General features: G+C 49.5%; 1 protein-coding gene across 2 annotated transcripts in view; it reads left to right on the top strand.

Annotated features, from left to right (window-relative positions):
• The window catches only part of MDN1 (midasin AAA ATPase 1), a 765,271-nt gene that overhangs the window by 520,623 nt on the left and 221,530 nt on the right, over positions 1-23,118 (top strand). For both annotated transcript variants that reach the window (XM_029595415.1, XM_029595414.1), the window contains exon 62: positions 5,036-5,145. In XM_029595415.1, the coding sequence (XP_029451275.1) occupies positions 5,036-5,145 (110 nt within the window). The remainder of the gene's footprint in view (positions 1-5,035; positions 5,146-23,118) is intronic.

Raw genomic sequence — 23,118 nt, forward strand, 5'->3', positions numbered from 1 at the left:
AGATGTGGCCTCACTTCCTGTTTCCCAGGATGTTTTGGCATTGCTGGCTAGGAAAATCCAACAGGCCTAGATCAGTAACCCCTTCACTTGGCCAGAGTTCCGGAATCAGAAATGCCGTCTTCTGTTTTCATCACGAGAGACAGTTTGTGTGTATATGTTTGCTGTTTGCCATGGTTAGATGTGTATACAGGAACTGTATGACCATATTTGGATTGTCATTTACTTTTCACTCACCAAACACAGAAATGGCAAGTATCTGTTTCCTGTATGTACCCGGATCAGACCAGACTGCTGGGTTATGCCTCCCTTCCAGCAGAGAACACTGAAAAGGCACCCCCTGATAACCCAGTGTGCCATCTGCGATCTTTCAGTATTTCTCTGACTCCAGGAGGTGGAAGACAGCATAACTTGCTGTCCTGGTCTTACTAAATTAATTCTGATTTATTTAAGAGTACTTTTCTTTCTATACTTTGGTGGCCTAATGACTAGATCAACAGGATAGTGAATAAAAAAAAAAGTGTTAGAGATTGTTCTTGCATATGGTACAGTTTGGGAGTTTAGATTCTCCTATTTACTTGCAGTATACCGTTTCCTTTTCAATGCAGGCACAGCTGAGTCTTGTGGTCTTTCAGCTTATTTACCTGGAGAATCAGTGGCAACCCGATGAGTAGGGGAGATTTACCAGTAGGCTGGTCCCTCTCCCCTACGTGTCAGAGAAGTTTCATTCCTCTGTGTTCAGGGATGTTCCATTCCCCTACTCGTTTAAAAAAAAAAAAAAACACGAGACAGCCTGCTTCCTTTCCTGGGCCTCCAGAAGGGGGGTAGACTTCTACCCAGGCAGCTTATTTTTTCGCAGCGCTATCTGCCATGCCGCGAGGAGCGCAGTCGGCAGCCCGACTCTCCTGCGACGTATTGTGTTCGCGCTGCTTACCTGGGGGTGAGGGCCCTTCTCAGCTGCCTCTGGCAGGCAGCAGATCTCTCCCACGGCCGCGAGGGGTTGCCAAATGGGGGCTGGATGTTTCCTGTCAGCTGGCTCCATCTCCGCGAAGCGCAGGAACGGCGGCCATTTTGAGAGATTCTCACTCAGAGGATATTCAAGGCTCTGGTGGGGGAGACTTTCCTCCGCCTCCTCGGTTGAGCCCTGTATTACCCCCTGATGACAGATCTGATATGGGTCCTGGGGCGCAGGGCCTCTACCTCCTCCCCCTTCCTCCTCTCCGGGTATGGGCCTTCAAGAGACAGCACCCTTTTTCATCACAATTTGTGCTGCTATTACACAAAGCTTATATGTAGGCAGAGGCTGATTTTTCACAGCAACCTCCACCATCAAAGAGAGCTAGGCCTGCTGACCCTCAGGAGGCATCTTGGGCTCAGTTACCTCGGACGGTCCCTGATGCAGGGATGCCAGATCTGTTGGCTGACCCCGCGCCCCAGGACCCAGATAAGAATCCACGCGATGACGTGGATTCTGTCGCTCTTGTTGAAGGGGATGATCCGCGGGTGCTTCGACTGTTTAGGAGGGAGGAGCTAGATCCTCTAATTCCACATGTGCTTTACAGAGTTGGACTTGCCAGTTCCACAATCAGTGGCAGATCGACACCCGGGGGATCCGGTGTTGTCCGGTCTTCGCGCTCTGCCTAGATCTTTTCCATTCCACCCAAGCCTCTTGCAGCTCATGACTCGGGAATGGGACGTTCTTGAAGCCACTCTTCGCGTTAGCAGAACCATGGAGAAGCTCTACCCACTCCCAGATGAATATTTGGACCGCCTTAAGATTACTAAGGTAGATTCAGCCGTAGTGGCCATTGCCAAGCACACTACCATTCCCGTGATGGGCGGCACCGCCCTCAAAGATCTACAAGACAGGAAGCTTGAGATCCTTCTGAAACGAATTTTTGAAGTGTCGCTCTTGGGGTTAGGGCAGCGGTCTACAGTAATTTACACCTCTCCTTGCATCCAGCCAGAAGCAGTCTCCAGTAGTGGCTAGTACCGGAGCACTTACAGCAGGGGATGGATTTGGAGAATCCACAGTGGCTGATTGTGACAACGGATGCCAGTCTTTCCGGTTGGGGGTCAGTTTACCAGTAGCACTCTGCTCAAGGTCAGTGGTCTGTTCCAGAGTCAAAGTGGTCCATCAATCGTTTGGAAACCAGAGCGGTTCGTCTGGCATTGCACAGTTTTCTTCCCCTGGTCTGCCATCAGTTGGTAAGGATCCTATCTGACAATGCCACCACGGTGGCCTACATCAACTGGCGAGGAACAAGGAGTCAGCTCGTGGCCGTCGAAGTGGACAAGCTTATGGTATGGGTGGAGCGCAATCTGCGGCGTCTGGCAGCATCTCACATAGCCGGGGTCGACAAAGTCCAAGCAGACTTTCTTAGTCATCAGCAGCTAGACCCCGGGGAGTGGGAGCTATCAGAGGAGGCGATGGAGCTCTTGATCAGGCGGTGGGGTGTTCCCCACCTGGACTTAATGGCGACATGATTAAATGCAAAAGCAGTATGGTTTTTCAGCCGCAGAAGAGAGTAAGGAGCAGAAGGGGTAGATGCTCTAGTCCTTTACTGGCCCAGCGACATGCTTCTTGTGTTCCCTCCTTGGCCTCTAGTGGGCAAAGTGCTCAGACAGATAGTCGCACCGGGGACCGGTGGTTCTTGTTGCTCTAGAGTGGCCGCGGAGACCGTGGTTTGCGGACCTAATCAACTTGGCGGTCGACTGTCCCCTTTCAAACCTCCGTCAGGGTCCAGTATTTTTCGATCAGGCGGATTGCTTTTATCTAGCGGCTTGGCTTATGAGAGGCGACAGCTGAGGAAAAAAGGTTATCCTGAGGCGGTGATTTCTACTCTGCTTCGCGTTCGTAAGACTTCCACATCACTTACCCTATGTGCGGGTCTGGAAGGTCTTTGATTCCTAGTATAACGGTTTTCAGGTGTCCCTGAGAAGGGCAACAGTAGTTCACATTCTCGTGTTCTCACAGGAAGGCTTGAAGAAAGGTTTGGCGTATAGCTCACTATGTGTTCAGGTGGCGGCCTTAGGCTGCTTGCGTGGCAAAGTGGATGGTACTTGCCTTGCGGGACGTCAGGATGTGGCCCATTTTCTGAAGGGAGCCAAACATTTGAATCCTCCAGTACGACCGGTCTGCCCTTCGTGGAGTTTGAACTTAATTCTGCGGGCACTATGCGACATGCCATTTGAGCCTCTTAAGCGGGCCACGTTAAAGGATTTGACACTTAAAGCAGTATTTCTCATGTCTATTTGTTAGGCGAGACGGATATCAGAGCTTCAGGCGTTGTCTTGCAGAGAGCCGTTTTTGCGGTTTTCAACCTCGGGAGTTTCACTTCGAATGGTGCTGTCCTTCCTTCTGAAGGTGGTGTCTGCTTTTCACTTGAATCAGTCTGTTGAGTTACCGGCCTTTTCAGATTTGAATCACGATTCCCCTCAGGCTCAAGAGTTGAGAAAATTGGATGTTCGTCTGGTCCTTCTCAGATACTTGGAAGTGACTAATGCTTTTCGGTTGTCAGACTATCTTTTTGTTTTATGGAGTGCCCCTAAAAAAGGGCAGAATGCGTCCAAGGCTACTATCGCCCGATGGTTAAAAGAATCCATTGCATCGACGTACATATGTAAGGGCCGTCTGGTACCTGATGGTCTTAAGGCTCATTCTATCAGATCTCAGGCGGCATCTTGGGCGGAGAGTCAAAATGTTTCTCCTCAGGAGATTTGCTGAGCAGCGACTTGGAAATCTTTGCACACCTTTGCTAGGCATTATCGCTTGGACGTCCGGGCTCCAGATACTGATTGTTTTGGTAGCGTAGTGCTCCGAGCGGGACTTACCGGGTCCCACCCCAGTTAAGGCGGCTTGGGTACATCCCAGCAGTCTGGACTGATCCGGGTACATACAGGGAAAGGAAAATTGGTTCTTGCCTGCTAATTTTCGTTCCTGTAGTACCACGGATCAGTCCAGATGCCCGCCCAGGTAGTCCGGTAAGTCCGTTCGTTTTCTTTCCGTTTATTCCTGCACAGGACTTTGGACGATAAGCTCTGGCCTAGTCAGTGAGCAATGGAAGAATCTACACTTCTTGCGTGTACATAGTTCACCATATTGGGCCAATTGGTGGTTAGTTTTCTTGGTCTAGTCATTGGCTCTTATATTGTGTGTTTGGTTTTTTCATTCCGCTTGGATATTGTTTATACTGAAGAATCTCAGATGGCACACTGGGTTATCAGGGGGGTGCCTTTTCAGTTTTTTCTCTGACTGCACATGCTGAAAGGGAGGCATAACCCAGCAGTCTGGACTGATCCGTGGTACTACAGGAATGAAAATTAGTTAAGAACCAATTTTCCTTTGAAGCATCTGGTGTTCTTTATTCTCTATAAATGAGATGGAGGCCAGTAGAAGGAGCTTACATTCTTATTGATAAGAGTTTGTCTTGATTGGGTCAAAATGCTCATGTTAACATGCAGTTAGGTGCTTGAATCTGCAGACACTGGGATCTCATTTACAGCCACATAGCAGGATCACCTTCTGTAATGTTTCCTTTTTTTCTTTTGCAGTTTCTGCACTTTGCAAGGCAGGTCTGTTTGTGGTCATACTCTAAAATGATCACTCTAGACAGCTATAATTCTGTTTTTTGCAAGCTTAGAGATGGGGCTTTTTCCTCACCCAGATACTGTTTATAGAAATAAAACCAGTCCTGTTATAGTTTTCTGTATGTTCAGCAGATTTCCCTGTTTGAAAAACAGGCATGTTAGACTTGTTTGGCTGATCTCTGGCTCAGACACAAAACTGACTATGACCTTTATCTTACCTGCTCTAACCACTCTCACCTGTTAGTCCACCCAGGTTTCCTGTCAATAACTTGATTTCCCTGTCTGTCCAGGACTCTTGGGGTGGTGGTAAATTAAAAAAAAAAAAGTCCAAGTGTTAGAAAGTGTGATGGATATATCATCATTGAGCCACTTGTCTGACAAAATAGGTGGTTTGACATGTCTTGCACACTAACAAACGATTGATTTTGTTTTATTTATTGCCCCTCAGTTACATGAGCTGGAAAGTGAATGGAAGATGCGTAATCTCTTATCCCAGTTGCACACAGGAAGAGAACTTGATGATGAAGCTGTCTTGAAGTATTCTCATCCCCATATCAGGTAAAAACTTTATGCTGCCAGGAAATGCCCAAATTGGATTGAGCTTTTGAAATTTTTGGTAGTGTCTACAAACTTATTTTGGGATATTTAGTGAATTTATTTACTTAGGCTTACTCAACTAATTAAAACAAGGTCCCCATTAGGTGAGGTACAATATCTGTGAAATACAGTACAAAAATGCAACTTTTCCTATCGTGTAGCAGATGGACTCAGGACCAATGGGTATAGTGTACTCCTGATAGCAGTTGGAGACAGATCAGATTTCAATCTGACGTCTGCCCCTAGTACATATATCCCTGCAGGAAGTGCAGCTGTTCAGTATTTTCCATCTCCATAGCAGTTAGGGACTAACTGCATGCTCTCACAGCATTAGAACAAATTCAACGATAACCCCAGTGCCTCCACAAGAAATAAATACTGGGCATTATTCCATTTATTGTATCGTCCCCAAGAAAGAGGGGACATTCAGGCCCATCTTGGACCTCAAGTCGGTCAACCGCCACCTGAGGATTCCCTGCTTCCGCATGGAGGCGTTATTCCTCTGTGCCTCTATCTGTGGGTTGCTGAGGGACAGAGAGAGAGCAGGACTGAAGCAGAGGCTATTACCCGCTTCTTAAAGCCACGAACCTGGTGAACGTGAGGAAGAACAGGCTGAAGCGGAGGTTTTTCCCACTTCCCGCAGCTTTAAACCTTGCCTGTTTCTCGTGTTAAGAACAGCTGGTTCCCTCTCGGCTCCTTTGGGGTTCCCTATGCCTCGTTCGTCCGGGTGCTGTGCTTGTGGAGAGCCCGGGTCGAGGCTCTCCTGCGAGGGGATTTGCACAGCTTGCCTCCCTGATGGGGAGGGACCCTCTCAACCGCCAGGCCGCTCTGGTTCTCGTCTTCTGGCACGCCTTGATGCTCAGGGGCCTGCCCTGATCCCGCTGACCGCAGGAACGGCGGCCATTTTGTCTCCAGACTCTGCTGCTCTGGCGCTAACAGGAGAAGAGCAGGACACTCCTTTTTCATCTCAGCCGCCGGTTTTGACACCTGTTCCACCTCTGGAGCCTTTTCTTCTGTCAGGGGATCTTCCCACTCTTCCTCTATTGGGGCCACCTCCGTTTTCCACGGATTTTGTTCTCCTGCTTCACAATGCTTACCTGGCCAGAATGGGCCAGAACCAGGAATTTTTGGCGGGACCTCCTCCTCCTAAGGTACCCAGAATGGCTGATTCCACTGAGGTCTTGGGAAATGCCCAGACCGTGGGGAGTGCCCAAGGGTCAGCAGTCCCGGGACCAGGGGTACCTCCGACCACCTCAAGCGCTCCGAGGGTCCGTTTGGTACACCCCGCTGCGGGCGGGGGGTCTGTTCCTCAGCAGGACCCGGATCGGGATGAACATTCAACTACGGCTCAATTGGGAGGGGATGATCCTAGAGTCCTGTGGATCTTCCAGAGGGATGACCTTTACCCCCTCATTCCACATATCCTACAGGAATTGGACATTGAGGCCCCTCAGGACCCGCCTGAGCCTAATCCACCAGCGAAGAAAGGGGACTCCCTTCTGGCTGGTCTACGTCCACCGTGTATGTCCTTTCCTTCCCATCCCACGTTCCTTCAACTGTTATCCAGGGAATGGGATTCTCCAGAGACCTCCCTCAAGGTCGGCAGAGCCATGGATAAGCTATATCCTCTCCCGGATGATTTCCTGGAGCTTCTTAAGGTTCCCAAAGTAGATTCTGCAGTCTTAGCGGTGAAGAAAAGAACTACCATTCCAGTAACGGGTAGTGCAGCCTTGCGAGATCTTCAAGATCGAAAGCTGGAAGTTTATCTTAAGAGTTTTTGAGGTTTCCGCCCTGGGGGTCCAGGCGGCCATTTGTAGTTCCTTCGCTCAGCGTGCAGGCCTCCGCTGGCTTCAACAGCTGCTCAGCTCCCAGGAGTTGCCTCCTAAGGAAGCACTTCAGGCAGACCACCTGGAGGCCGTCATAGCATATGGAGCAGAAGCTCTACATGACGTTCTGAGAGTATTGGCCAGATCTATGGTTTCTGCAGTCTTGGCTAGACACCTACTCTGGCTTCGCAACTGGTCGGTGGATTCTTCTTCCAAGTCGCAGCTGGGATCCCTACCCTTCAAGAGCAAGCTACTATTTGGGGAGGATCTGGACCAGATTATCAAGTCTCTCTGAGAGAATAAAGTACACAAACTGCCAGAGGATCGCCCTCATTCTTCTAGGTCTTTTAATTCCACTAGAAGCCTATTCAGGAATCAGCGTTGTTTCCGCCAGGCAAGGACTGCAGCTCCTCATCAGCTGTCCACTCGATCTCAACAATGAAGCTATGCCAGTCCACTCCCCAATCCCCAGGATAGGGGGACATGTCTCCCTTTTCTATGAGGAGTGGGTCAACATCGCGTCAGATCAGTGGGTCCTGGATATTCTAACACACGGCTTCTGGCTCTCTGAGCAATTTGTCCGGTCTCTCCCCCCCCCCCCCCCCGGAAGTAGGCCGGGGACATTATTCGGTTTACTTCGTAGTCCCCAAGAAGGAAGGTTCCTTCCACCCAATCTTGGATCTCAAGATGGTCAACAGGGCCCTCAAGATTCCCCACTTTCGGATGGAAACCTTGCCCTCCGTGATAGCGGCGGTACACTCCAGAGAATTCTTGGCCTTCCTGGATCTGATGGAAGCTTATCTACACGTTCCCATCCTCCAAGCGCATCAGTGTTTTCTACGATTCAAGATTCTGGGACAGCATTTCCAGTTCCAGGCTCTACCCTTTGGTCTTGCGACCACTCCTCGAACCTTCAGGAAGGTGATGATAGTAGTAGCTGCTGCTCTCCGGAGAGAGGGAGTCTTGGTGCACCCATACCTGGACGACTGGCTCATTCGGGCAAAGTCTTCAGCCCAGTGCCACCGGGCGGTCGACAAGGTGTTGACGCTTCTTCACTCCCTCGGTTGGGTGGTCAACTTCGCCAAGAGCAGTCTTTCTCCATCTCAGTCTCTGGACTTCCTGATGGCGCATTTTGACACAGCGCTAGGCAAGGTTTCTCTGCCCCGGACAGGGCTCCTACATTCATAACTCAGATACAGTGATTCATCGGTCTCTTGCTTCCAACGGTGTGGGATTACCTCCAGGTCCTGGGATCCATGGCTTCCACCATCGATCTGGTCCCCTGGGCGTTTACACATATGCGCACCTTGCTCTCCCACTGGAAGCCGGTGTCTTGGGACTTTTAAGCCATCCTTCCTCTCCCGCAGGGAGCCAAGGACAGTCTCTCGTGGTGGTTCAACCTGTCTCATCTTCTCCAGGGTGTTCCTTTGGATACCCCGAAATGGGTAATCATCATGACGGACGCCAGTCTCTCTGGCTGGGGAGCGGTGTGTCAGATGAGTTCTGCGCAACGGAAGTGGACGCCGTCCCAAGCAACTTGGCCGATCAATCGCTTGGAGACCAGAGCAGTGTATCTGGCATTGAAACGCTTCCTACCTCTCGTCCATCATCGCGCAGTCCGAATACTCTGACAATGCGACCACTGTGGCCTATATCAATCGCCAAGGGGGTATGAGGAGCCGGCATGTCTCTCGGGAGACAGGTTGATGGCATGGGCGGAGACTAATCTCTCCCGCCTAGCAGCTTTCCACATCGCAGGCGTAGACGACCTTCAAACCGACTTTCTCAGTCAACATCTAGATCCCGGAGAGTGGGAACTCTCAGAGGCGGTGAATCTCCTGTTCCACAGATGGGGGACCCCCTATCTGGATCTAATGGCAACTTCCCGGAATGCCAAGGCAGCTCGGTTCTTCAGTCACAGAAGAGAGTACGGAGGAGAGGGAGTGGATGCCTTAGTCCTCCCCTGACCCTATCACGTTCTCCTCTACGTGTTCCCCCCTTGGCCTCTGGTGGGCAAGGTGCTCCAGAGAATAGAGTCCCACCAGGGTCCGGTAATGCTAGTGGCGCCGGAATGGCCCCGTCATCCGTGGTTTGCAGTGGATGGACCTCTTCGTCTGGGTCACCTTCCACGCTTGCTGCATCAGGGTCCGGTATCTTTCACCCAGGCCGATTGCTTCCGTCTTGCGGCCTGGCTTTTGAGAGGCGCCGGATGAGACGGCGTGGATACCCAGAGGCTGTTATCTCGATCCTCTTCAAGGCTAGAAAGACGTCTATCTCCATCTCCTATATCGGGGTATGGAAAGTTTTTGAGAACTGGTGTGCCTCCATACCTGTGTCGCCACGGACCGCCTCGGTGGCTCAGATCCTATCTTTTCTTCAACAGGGACTGGACAAGGGTCTGGCCTACAACTCGCTGAGAGTGCAAGTCTTTGCCTTAGGCTCTCTACTTCATCAACGAGAGGGAACTTCCCTTTCCTCTCACCCGGATATCATCCGATTCCTCAGGGGGGGGTGAAGCACGTGAAACCCCCGGTCCACGCTCTTTATCTTTCGTGGAGTTTCAATCTTGTTCTCCGAATCTTGGTCGGTCCACCCTTTGAACCCATGCGTTCCGCGACCCTCAAGGATATCACTCTCAAGACGGTTTTCCTGGTAGCTATCTGTTCTGCCCGTAGAATCTCTGAGCTTCAAGCCCTCTCGTGTAGAGAGCCCTACCTTCGTTTTACGGATTCGGGAGTTTCCTTGCGCACTGTGCCAGCTTTTCTGCCCAAGGTGGTTTCAGAGTTCCACTTGAATCAGACGGTAGAGCTTCGTCCTTCTCAGCGGACGCATCGGCGGATCTACGCAAGCTAGATGTCAAGCGTATCCTCATTCGCTATCTGGAAGTCACTAATGATTTTCGCTTGTCGGACCATCTTTTTGTTCTCTGGCATGGTCCGAAGAAGGGGAGCCAAGGCGTCAAAAACTACCATTGCTTGCTGGCTGAAGGAGGCGATCTCGGTGGCCTACATTGGAACGGGTCGACAACCTCCGGCGGGTGTCAAGGCCCATTCTCTTCGAGCTCAGGCTGCTTCCTCGGCGGAGATGCAATCGGTCTCGTTCCAGGAGATTTGTCGAGCGGCAACTTGGAAATCGTGTTTATACCTTTGCTCATCATTATCGTCTACACATACACTCGCCTACTTTTGGCTCCTTTGGCTCTAGGGACATTCGAGCAGGGCTTTCCGGGGCCCACCCTACGTAGGGAAGTTTTGGTACATCCCACTGTCTGGACTGATCCTGGTTCGTACAGGGAAAAGAAAATTATTCCTTACCTGCTAATTTTCGTTCCTGTAGTACCAAGGATCAGTCCAGATGCCCTCCTTTACTGTTTTATTGGGTTTGGGATTGCCTCTCTGTTCAATTTGTTCTTCAGTGCCTTTTTTCCTTTTGCTGGTTAATGGTTCATTCTGCAAGTTTGTTGTTTGCCATTGTTTTGTGCCTTTTGCACACTGTTATTTGTTACTTAATTCTATTGTTCTTGATCCATCCTGATTTTCCTCTTTGCTTTGATATACTTCATTCTGAGGATTAGTAGAGGGTGCACTACCTTATAAGGAAGCATCGTTCAAAGTTCTATTTGACTCCATCTGCTGGAAGGGGGAGATAACCCACTATCTGGACTGATCCTTGGTACTACAGGAACAAAAATTAGCAGGTAAGGAATAATTTTCTTATTTAAGCATTTCCTTTTTTTCCTCAGCCTTTACATATTCCTCCCTAATACTCTCACACTGACATTTTTTCACTTCCTCCTATCATATATATATATTTTTTTTTTTATTTTTTTTTTAAAGTTCCTTCATTTTACCATATTTGCAATTTTTTTTTCTTCACTTTGCATTTTTGCTCTCCTGACTTTTCTCGGCTTCCCACATAGTCTATATAGTGAAAACTTGTTACATATAGTATTGAAAACCATAGTCTGACAGCAGTCTAATTGGTTTCATATGCGATGAGGTTAAATCTCACTGAATTTCTTTTATAGGCTACCTCTGATATGATCATTGCGAGAGAAAGTTGCTTAATGTACTATTTTCGCAGGACAAGCAGGATAGCAGTCTTTATACATGTATAACATCCGATGCAGCCTGGCACATGCTTCACTGAGTATGCCCATGGATGCTAACATCCACGTGTCTGTACAGGACCCCTTTCAATCTTTTTTTTTTTCCCATTGGAACCTAAGGTCATGGTTTGCATCACTTCTCCTACTTTAGGCCTCTTTTTGGTATTTTAAAAGCAGGATAATTCATCTCTGGGCCCAGCAGTCTTGTTTCTGTCTTCTAACCCAATAGTTTCCTTAGACAGGTTTATCAGTTGTTAAATTTCCGTTGTCATTCTCTGTGGTGGATGGGTGTGCTATCTTTGTCCAGCAAACATCAATCACAGTTACCATAGTTTCCTTTTGCTTCCTTTATTTTTCAGTCAAGCATGTCTAGCAGAAATAACCCTGGTAAACTGTTGTAACCTATCATTGATCCTCATGATAGATGTGTCCTGTGCCTGGGGGCATTGCCTGATATCTAGGGGTGCCAAAAATTCATGGTCATGACCCTGAATGGAACAGATGAAGAAGCACTTCAGGCACCAGAAGTTCAATCCACTGACTTCTGAAGCATCGACATCAAGGGTTCTCAGAGCTGCATCAGTGAAGAAAATGGCATTGGGGGAGCAGTATGTTCCTTCAATTCTGAGAGGCCAATAAAGAACTCGGGGACAGGCCATCATCTGACTCCTCCCAACTGAGGAAGGTGATGGGTTCTGCCTCTTTGACACTGGCATCAAGCGAATCCAAAGAAGCATTAGCATCAGTCTCCATCAATGCACAATATTAGGAGTACAAGACAGTCTGCAGCTGCCAAGAATCCGCCTAAGCGATGCCATGAGAAAGAGAGCTCATATTTTCAAAAAGCCCAGGTTTTGCTTCAGTCTCCATAGATATGTCTCAATCCAGAGGAGGATGTGACCACCACTCCTGCCTCCCAGTCCATTTTGAATCAGGAGGAATTGGATAAGATGATCCAGCAGGCCTTGGAGAAGGTCCTGCAGGGCCTCAATGCCTTGACCTCAAGGTTATGGGGCTGGCAATGACTATCTTAGGGCCACTGCTCAAATCCCTTCAGCTGCCTGGTAGCCAGGCATTGATGCCGGAGCCATTGCTGATTCCTGAAGAGGGATCAAGGCTGATGCCCTCCATCTTGTTGGTTATTTCCAGCCCATCGGGGGAGAATCTTTCCCGAGGCATCGGAAATGCGTGGGGTCCAAACCAAAACAGCCAAGTGCCCCCATCTCTAAAACCTTGGCTGAGAGGTGGGCACCACTGGTGTCCTTACCCCCAGGCAGATCATGTGGAGTCTGACTCCAGAGTACTGGGAGCAGATGGGGATACTGCTACAGATCAGATACCGCCTCTGAAGAGGAGGCGTCAACAGGTCTCTCCTTTGGCCACTCTCCTCCCCCAGAGAGAAGGAAGTCATTTCTCTGTCCCTGAGGACCTCTCCTTTACAGAGTTTGTACAGAGAATGACAGAGGCCATTCCCTTTTCTTTACAGATGGGTAAAAAAAAAGCTCGTTACCAACAAAAACATTGAGCCTTCTTTCCCCCATTTTTCGTTCGAGGCAGTCTGGTGTTAAGGATTCGTCGTGTGAGGGAAGCAGAGTTTCTTATTGTAACAGGTGTTCTCTGAGGATGGCAGGATGGCATTTCTCATGAAACCTTCCCGCTTCCCCTTAGAGTTGGCTTCAGCTGTATTTGCTGAGATGCAAGACAGAAGGGACCCCGCATGAATGCGTGTTATGTTAACATGTATGGACATGCTCAGTGAGGCATAGTCAAAGTTCTAGAAATTTGACATAGTTCTATGCCGGGCTCCTTAGGATGAGGTCGCTCATGTGTGAGGACTGACATTCTGCTGTCACAGGTAAGCAACTCTGCTTAATTTAAATCCTCAGTAAAAGAAGACAGCACATTCCATCACTGTTGAAAATCCAGACCTTGTACAAAGTATGCTGTTAAACTGTGCTTAATTTCAAGTTCTATTTAAGCACAGTAGTGTTAGAAGGTTAAAAGGATTTTGTGTGTTTGATAGTGGACACTCTGCACAGGAGAAAGGAAAATAGGCAGCAAGATGGCATTGCAGAAGCTGGGAGCCAGCCCAGTGACAGTTGCCTTAATGTAATTTAGTTTTTCCCTGTACATACCAGGATCATTCCAGACGATGGGTTATGTTCCCTGTCCAGCAGATGGAGTCAGAACAGATTTCTGGGGGGAGGTGCTAAATTACCTCACCACCCACGTCAGCATCCCCAGTATCGTTCTGACTCCAGCAGATGCGGGTGGGGGAACCTGAGTTCCCCACAACTTTACCTTAGTTATTACCTTTCTCTCTAATTTTCTTTATAAGGGATCAAGTAAAAGATATATATTTTGTCTCTAATTTCTTTAATTGGAAAGTTTAAAAAAAAAAAAAAAAAAAAAAATTTCTTTGACAAAACTTACGGGTGGAGTGACTGTTTTTTACCTCACCGGGGCTTGCTTACAAGCCTTTTTTCTCTTTCTTTTCTTCTCTCCCGTTTTTGTGTTCGGCTGGGGTAAGTGTTTTTTCTTTGTTTATGAAGTTGCAGGTGTGTTTTGTCGTCGAAATTTCGTCCGAGGGTGCATGCTGGTGGTCCAGCCTCTCCCCACACTTCCCCCTCCTCCCTCCACAACGCTCTCTAGTTGACCCGCGGTCCCGCGAAGTTCATTCCCCGGGGCCGCCGGCTGCCGGGAAGGAGATTCCTCGGCAGTCCTTCAGGTCGACAGGGGGGAGTTTTTCTTCACCTTTTGCAGTTTTCCTCAGCGCGAGGCAATTTTTGCCGCGCTTGTTCGCCCCTCCCCCTCTCCCCTCAGCGTTTCTCAATGCCGCGCCCGGCGGCTTGTGTAGCCTGCGGCCGGCAGGGAGTTAAAATCGCCAGGGAGGGGCGTTGTTCGGACTGCCTCCCCAATGGGGAAACATGCCCGACTGAGGGGGACGCCGAGAGAACTTCTGACCGCGACTCGAGAAAACGACACGCCCCGCTCCCGATCAGCACAGAAGCGGCGGCCATTTTAATGTCAGACTCCGAAGCGGGGTTATCAGAGGAGGATTCCCCGCTTATTCCGCCATCCCCTTCGAGGACTCAGCGGAACTTGGCAGACTCTGGACACCGGGAGGGTGAAGCCTTGGGGGCCCCTTCTGAAGGTTTTTCTGCTTTTTCTCCGGAGTTTATTGTTTTAATGCACAAAGCTTTTCTCCATTTTAGGGATGCTTCTTCGGACATTCCTGTTCCCCCTCCTCCAAAGTTGGCCCGTCTAGGGGGGTCCCCTTCTCAAGGGACTTCTTCTCCCTCTGCGGGTCCACCTCAACCTTCCAAAGACCCTCCAGCCCCGGTTGGGTGTCCAGGGGGGGACCCTTTGGCAGATCCGTCGGGAGATGATCCCACTCTGCTTTCCCATCTGGAGGGAGATGATCCAAGGATCTTACGCATTTTTCATTCGGAGGAATTAGAGGACCTGATTCCTCATATTTTGACGGAAATGGACATCGACCCTCCACCAGAGCCGGTTGGACCACAACCAAACATTAGGAAGGGTGATCCTCTCCTTGCTGGTCTAAGACCTTTGGCCAAGGCCTTTCCCACCCATCCTTCTTTTCTCCAACTCATTTCCCGTGAGTGGGATACTCCTGAGGCCACCCTCAGAGTTAGTAGAGCTATGGAGAAGCTCTATCCACTCCCACAGGATTTTCTGGACATCCTCAAAGTTCCTGCCGTGGACTCGGCAGTATCAGCAGTGACCAAACACACTACCATACCGGTCATGGGAGGTACGGCTCTGAAGGACACTCAGGATAGAAAATTGGAAGTCTTTTTCAAAAGGATTTTTGAAGTTTCCGCACTAGGTATGCGAGCGTCCATTTGCAGTGCTCTTGCACAGAGAGCAGGTCTGCGCTGGGTACAGCAGTTGCTTACCTCACAGGAGTTACCAGATGCCGAGGCCCTGCAGGCGGATCGGCTGGAGGCCGTGATGGCATATGGGGCGGATGCCTTTTTATGACCTACTCAAAGTCCTCGCCCGTTCCATGGTAGCGGCAGTCTCAGCTCGACGCCTACTCTGGCTGCGAAACTGGTCGGCGGACGCATCCTCTAAAACGCGCCTGGGATCCCTTCCCTTCAAGGGTAAGTTTCTTTTTGGGGAAGACTTGGATCAGATCATTAAATCATTGAATGAGAATTCAGTGCATAAGCTTCCGGAAGATCGTCCACGATCCTCAAGGTTTTCCTACTCTTCTTCCAGATCTCGATACAGGAATTAGCGGAGGACACGAAACACTCGTCAACAAGCTCCTCGGAACCCATCCTCACGTTCAGGCTCCTGGAACCGGCCCTTTTGAGGGCGCCGTCCCGGCAGGGAGGGTCAGGGACGGGGTTCCTCTAATTCCTCCTCCTTCAAGACAAACCAATGATGCCAGTCGGACCCACGACCCAGTTCCCCGGCTGGGGGGCCGGATCTCTCTCTTTTACAGCGAGTGGGTCCAAATTACATCGGACCAGTGGGTCCTGGATATTCTAAAGCACGGCTACGCATTGGATTTTGTCCATCCTCCCAGAGACAGGTTCCTTTTCTCTCCTTGCGGATCCAGTTACAAGCAAGAAGCTGTCGCTTCCACTCTCGACCGACTTTCCGCACTGGGAGCGATATCACCAGTTCCTCCCTACGATTGGGGTCGAGGTCATTACACCATCTATTTTGTTGTCCCAAAGAAGGAGGGGTACTTTTCGTCCCATCCTGGACCTCAAGATGGTGAACAGGTCTCTTCGAGTTCCCCGTTTTCGCATGGAGACTCTTCGGTCGGTTCTAGCAGCGGTACATCGAGGAGAATTTCTAGCTTCCTTGGATCTCACCGAGGCCTACTTGCATATTCCTATTCTCAAGGATCATCAGCGCTACCTAAGATTCAAGATCTTAGGTCAACATTTTCAGTTCCGGGCCTTACCTTTCGGTCTGGCGACGGCTCCACGAGTCTTCACGAAAATCATGGTAGTGGTGGCAGCTGCATTGCGCCGGCAGGGCGTTCTGGTACACCCTTACCTAGACGATTGGCTCATACGAGCGAAGTCATGGGACCAGGGTTGCCGGATGGTCAGAATAGTACTCCGCATGCTCCGGTCTCTCGGGTGGATTGTCAACTATGCCAAGAGTCACCTAGTTCCTTCCCAGTCCCTGGAATTCCTGGGGGCACATTTCGACACGAAACAGGGCATGGTATTCCTCAAGAAAGAAAGGGCTCAGTCCCTTCGCGATCAGGTTCTCCGATTCTTGGATCTTCAAGAACCCACAGCATGGGATTACCTTCAGCTCCTGGGCACGATGGCCTCCACTATCGATCTTGTTCCTTGGGCTTTTGCCCACCTCCGCCCTCTTCAAAGGTCTCTGCTCTCCAGATGGAAGCTGTCCTCACAAGACTACCAGATGGTACTCCCAATTCCGATGGATACCGTCCACAGTCTTCACTGGTGGCTAGAATACCGAAACCTAGCTCAGGGAGTCTCTCTGGACATGCCAGAATGGATAGTGGTCACCACGGATGCCAGTCTATCAGGATGGGGGGCGGTCTGTCAGGAGAGCTCTCCACAAGGTCAATGGACGGTGGAACAAGCCCGGTGGCCCATCAGTCGTCTGGAGACCAGAGCGGTACGTCTGGCGTTAAAAGGGTTCCTTCCTCGGTTGCGTCACAGAGCTGTCAGGGTCCTTTCCGACAATGCGACCACGGTGTCCTACATCAACAGACAGGGGGGCACACGAAGTCTTCAAGTATCCTTGGAAGCGGACAAATTAATGCTCTGGGCGGAAAGGCATCTGTTGCGTTTAGCAGCCTCCCACATTGCGGGAGTAGACAATATACAGGCGGACTTCCTAAGTCGTCAATGCCTGGATCCCGGAGAATGGGAACTCTCGGGGGAGGCGATGGATTTGATAATCTCCCGATGGGGTCCTCCCCACCTGGATCTCATGGCCACAGCAAGCAATGCAAAGACTCCGCGTTTCTTCAGCCGCAGAAGAGAACACGGCACAGAAGGAATCGATGCTCTAGCCCTGCCTTGGCCGCGGAACATCCTACTTTATGTCTTTCCACCGTGGCCTCTCGTGGGAAACGTGATTCGAAGAATCGAGAATCACCACGGTCCAGTGGTCCTCGTGGCGCCGGAGTGGCCTCGTCGACCGTGGTTTGCGGATCTTCTTCTCCTGACCATGGAAGGCCCTCTACGTCTCAGCCACATTCCACGCCTACTCCGGCAGGGACTCATATTTTTACAGCAGGCCGATCGCTTCTGTCTAGCGGCCTGGCTTTTGAGAGGCGCAAACTGAGGTACAGAGGCTACCAGGAGGAGGTCATTTCGACTCTATTGCTTGCTCGTAAGAGATCTACTTCAGTCACTTATGTAAGAGTTTGGAAGGTCTTCGAAAATTGGTGCGGATCTCACGACATTCAGCCCACCAATGCTTCCGTATCGCAAATTCTCTCCTTCCTTCAGGAAGGACTAGATCTCGGTCTCTCTTACAACTCACTTCGAGTACAGGTCGCGGCTTTGGGCGCCCTCTTATATAGTGGCGAGGGATCGCGTCTCTCCTCTCATCCGGATGTGGGTCGTTTCCTTAGAGGGGTGCGTCACTTGAAGCCTCCGTTACGTCCTCCTTGTCCGTCCTGGAATCTGAACTTAGTTTTACGAGCACTTAGCGGTTCACCTTTTGAACCCTTAAGATTTTCCTCTCTTAAGGATCTGACTTTTAAAACTATCTTCTTGGTGGCAATCTGTTCAGCGCGACGCATTTCAGAATTACAGGCGCTATCGTGTCGAGAACCATATCTCCGTTTTTCAGATGACGGTGTGTCCCTCCGCACGGTTCCATCTTTTCTTCCTAAAGTGGTTTCGGCCTTCCACCTCAATCAGTCAGTTGAGTTGCCTTCCTTCAAATTAAACGAACCCAGGGATTTACGTCTTTTGGATGTAAAGCGATGCCTGTTGCGTTATTTGGAAGTTACCAATGAGTTTCGTCTTTCCGACCATCTCTTCGTTCTCTGGTCGGGTCCCAGGAAGGGTCACATGGCATCCAAAACGTCTATCGCTCGCTGGCTGAAGGGGACAATTGCTTCGGCTTATATTGGGGTTGGTAAGCAACCTCCTTTGGGGGTTAAGGCCCATTCCGTTCGCGCACAGGCGGCGTCATGGGCAGAGTCTAGCTCTGTTTCAGTCCAGGAGATTTGCAGAGCGGCGACGTGGAAGTCTCTCCATACTTTCGCAAGGCATTATCGTCTGGATGTTTCCGCACCATCAGACGGTTCTTTTGGGGATCGAGTCATCCGAGCAGGGCTATCCACGGCCCGCCCATAGGAGGGAAGCTTGGGTACATCCCATCGTCTGGAATGATCCTGGTATGTTCAGGGAAAAGAAAATTATTCCTTACCTGCTAATTTTCGTTCCTGTAATACCATGGATCATTCCAGACACCCTCCCGTTACTATTGAAAGTTTTAATTAGGGTGGGCTATCTCTGCTCGACTGTGCTCTTCTCATTTTTCTGCTCCTTCTAGCACTCAGAGTTGTTTTGTTCAATATTTATGTGTTAGCAAGTTTCTCTGTTGAGGTTATCATTCTGGTTCTTTAACAATTAAATTTTAATGTTTACTTCAATACAGTTACTTGATCCCTCTCTTCCTCTTGGGCTTGGCTTTGCTAGGCTAGATACTGGGGATGCTGACGTGGGTGGTGAGGTAATGTAGCACCTCCCCCCAGAAATCTGTTCTGACTCCATCTGCTGGACAGGGAACATAACCCATCGTCTGGAATGATCCATGGTATTACAGGAACGAAAATTAGCAGGTAAGGAATAATTTTCTTTTAGTTTTTCTTTAAGGTGGTATAACAAATTAATAATCAAGGTGGTTTACAATACTAAATAATGCATAATTACAAAATATAGATAAAGAAAAACATCATACAGTAAAACAAAACCAGTAACAAAATAAAAACCATAAGTCTAAAAATTATGATTCTGTGATCTATGAATCTCCACACTCAGAACATTCCAGAGAGAAGTGCCCTGATAACTAAAAGTAGCTTGATAAGTGCATTCGAGCCTGATCTTATTAGGACCTGTGACTACCAATAAATCCTGCTGCAATGATAGGGCTCTAAATGGACAGTAAGGGGTTAAGACATCAGCAAGGTGTAAGGAGGACAACCCTTAAATAAGGCCTTAAAAACTAAAGTAGCTTGAAGTGAATTCTGTAAGAAATGGGGAGCCCGTACAAAGCCAGTGTTGCATGATGAAACCTTAAGCCAAACAGGATTCTAGTATTTTGGTCAATCAAGTCTTCTAATAGACATTACTGGCAGCCCCACTAAAAGCCATTCAATAATCCAGTCTAGGATAAAGGCATGAGTGATAGATTGGATGTCGTGCTTCTTTAAGAAAAACTGTAGTCTTCTGATGTAATGCAAATAACTTAAGCCAAGGGGAAAATATATTAAGCGATCAGGAAAATTTCACTGCCGAAATGAGGTTTACTTGGGGCGCAACTCTGTGGAGCTGGAGGGCCAGAACTCCAAATTGCTGCCGTAGCCAATTGGCTTACAAGAAGGTAGGGCTTTTAGAGGGAACTGGGAGGGAAAGGAGTACTACAGCCCATCTTCTCTCCCCCACCATGACTGGGAAAGCAATAGTGGTTCAGTTTGTGGAAAAAGAGGCACACTTGAATGGAGGCACAGAAGTTTCTTGGAAGTAAAGTATTCCAAGGAGCCATGTTCATTGCCACATTTCCTCTCATGTTAGAGCTAAGTGAGTCAATACTCTCTCAAATTCTGGAAGCAGGTGCAGGACGTGGCCGAGCAGCTGCATAAACAGCAGCAGAGCAGCTGCATAAACAGCAGCAGGGCACCTTCATATCACTGGTGACAAGGGCCTGGAATGCGGAAAACACAAGGTTCATACAACCTACGATGTTAAGTCTTTGTAGCGGGAAACGCCCACAGAATGGCATGGCTGCGGGTCTTGGATCTCCAACTGGAGGTTCAGTAAAGACTCATTGACTTGCCATGTATGAGAGAGAATCTCTTCAGAGATAGTCAGGAATACAGTAGCCCAGTTGTGGGACCACCATGAGACCCTCCAATAACTCTCTGCCAGTACCTCACAGACCTGTCGTCCTCAGATCGGTGAGACTGAGTCAGAGGAAGTCTTTCTACTGCCAGAGGAAGTACTATTCTCTGACTCCTTATTCCCATTCGCAACGAGTGAGCTCCCGTTGCCATCCCAGGCAGCAGAAAGCTCCAAAGCCTCAGCTGGCGCCTCAGTCAAATCCCTGGACAGGGTTTTGACTGGATCGTAGGGAGCATAAGCCAGCCACCTGTACCCAAGTCGCTGGTGGTTCTTTGCAGTGGGTTCTCTCCATTATCCGTCAAGTGCACCAATTAAACCTATTGTGTGTCCTGCTAATTTGCCCTCTGTGCCCATTTTGGAGGCCAATAGTGCATCAGGAGATACTGATAAGGGAGTTATCTGCCCTCTTAACTGCCAGAGTGGTGGAACCTGTCCCACCAAGTCAAGGAGGACAGGTATTCTACTCCCGGTACTACCTAATTCCAAAGAGAACAGGACGACTCCGTCCCATCCTAGACCCTGAGGGCCTTGAACACATTTCTAAAAAGAGAAAAGTTCAAGATGGTTTCCCTGGGCACCTTGATTCTCCTCTTGCAAAAAAGGGGGACAGGCTATGCTCCCTCGATTTGAAGGACGTGTACACTCACAACAAGATCTTCCCAAGGAAGTATCTGATTTGTGGTGGGAAAACAGCACTTCCAGTACAGTGTGTTGCTGTTATGGGCTAGCATCAGCCCCACATGTCTTCACAAAATGTCTGGCCGTGATGGGGGTGCACCTCTGCAGGCTGGGGGTGCATGTTTCCCTTATCTAGATGATTGGCTGGTCAAGAGCCCATCTCAGGCAGGAGCCACTCGGTCCATGCACTTGACCATCTGGGTGATGGAATCACTAGGGTTTGTCATCAATTACCCGAAGCCCCATCTCAGCCCGTCACCTCAGTTGGACTTCTTAGGAGCCCTGCTAGACAGGCTCAGGCAAAAGCCTTCCTCCTGTGGTCCAGGGCGGTTACTTCGACATCCATTGGAGCTGTGATTCAACAGCCGGCAGGTGTCAGCTCAGCACATGTTGAGGCTGTTGAGCCACATGGCCATAACCAACAAAGTTATCCCTTGGCACGTTTGTACATGCAGAGTCCAGTGGACCTTGAGGTCATAGTGACACGAGGCCACGCAGAGCCTCCAGGATCGCATCCGAATCATCCTGTCTCTCCGGAACTCTTTGTCCTGGTGACGGGTACTCTCTAATTTGGAATGGGGAATAATCTTCCAAAGTCCCCCTACCAAATTGTCTTTATCACGGATGCCTCCACCCTGGGGTGGGGAGCTCATGTAGAAGGCTCCACACCCAGGGCCTCCGCCCAGGAAGCATGTTGTCAAATCAATTTCCTGGAACTCCGGGCGATCAGGTATGCTCTGTGGGATCAGAGATCAGCTGTCCAACAAAGTTTTCCTCATCCAAACAGACAATAAAGTAGCTATGTGGTATGTCAACAAGCAGGGAGGCACGGAGTCGTACCTCCTGTGTCAGGAATCAGTCCAGATCTAGTCCTGGTCCCTGTCCCATGGGATGATGCTCAGGGCCATATATCTGGCTGCAACATAGAACGTGATAGTGGACAGACTGTCGTGCCTTCAGACCCCATGAGTGGCCTCTGGACCAGATGTGGATTTGTTTGCGTCCCCCTGCAACTGAAAGGTGACTCAGTTTCGCTCCCTGTACAGGACAGACGGCAAATCAGCCTTAGACGCTTTTATCCATCATTGGGACAAGAGTGTTCTGTATGCATATGCTCCAATTCCTTTAGTGGCGAAGACTCTGTTGAAGCTTCACGAGAACAGAGGGTCTATGATTCTCATAGCCTTTCATTGGCCTAGAAACGTCTGATTTCCACTCCTTGGGGAGTTGTCCATTTGGAAACTGATCAGTCCTCGGACTTCCCCAGAGCTTGTTACACAAGCAAAGGCAGGTTGTGGCATCCCAACCTCCAGGCTCTGTAGCTCACAGCCTGGATATTGAGAGGTTAATTCTGCAACCACACGATCTCTGAGGATGTGTGTCTATTCCTGTTGGCCTCCAGAAAGCCTTCCACTAGAAGTTTCTACAGACTGAAGTGGAGGAGGTTTTCTGTATGGTGTGAGCAGAAGGCCCTGGATCTGTTCTCCTGCCCCACACAAAAACTGTTTAATTACCTTCTACGTCTATCGGAGGCTGGCTTGAAAGCCAACTCCGTTAGAGTTCATCTCAGTGTAATTGGCGCATACCACTATGGTGTAGATGGTACGTCCATCTCTATACAGCCTATAGTACGTTTCATGTGGGGACTGCTTCAATTGAAGCATTCTCTAAGGCCTCCCGCTGTGTCTTGGGGCTTGAACGTGGTGCTAGCCCAGCTGATACCTTCTTTTGAACCACTGCGCCCCTATGACCTGAATTTCCTGACCTGCAAGGTTATATTTTTTGTGGCGTCACCTCAGCATGCAGGGTCAGCTAGCTCCAGGCCTTAGTGGCTTATCTACCTTACACTGTTTTTTCATGACAGGGTGGTCTTCCATACATATCCTAACTTCCTGCCTAAGGTGGTGATGGATTTCCATCTTAACCAGTCAATCATCCTGCTAGCATTCTTTCCCAGGCCCCATTCGCACCAAAGCAAACGAGCACTGCTCAGTTTGGACTGCAAGAGAGCCTTAGCCTTCTATCTGGAGCAGACAGAAGCCCATAGACAGGCCACCTAACTTTTTATTTCTTTTGATAGGAATAGGTTTGCAGTTGCCATTGCCAACAGACACTATCCAACAGGCTAGTAGATTGCATCTCCTTCTGTTATACCCAGATGTGACTGCATCTTGGGGGGGTCACGTCAGGGCTCATTCGGTTAGAGCCA

Source organism: Rhinatrema bivittatum, chromosome 3, assembly GCF_901001135.1.
Source record: "Rhinatrema bivittatum chromosome 3, aRhiBiv1.1, whole genome shotgun sequence".
NCBI lineage: Eukaryota > Metazoa > Chordata > Amphibia > Gymnophiona > Rhinatrematidae > Rhinatrema > Rhinatrema bivittatum.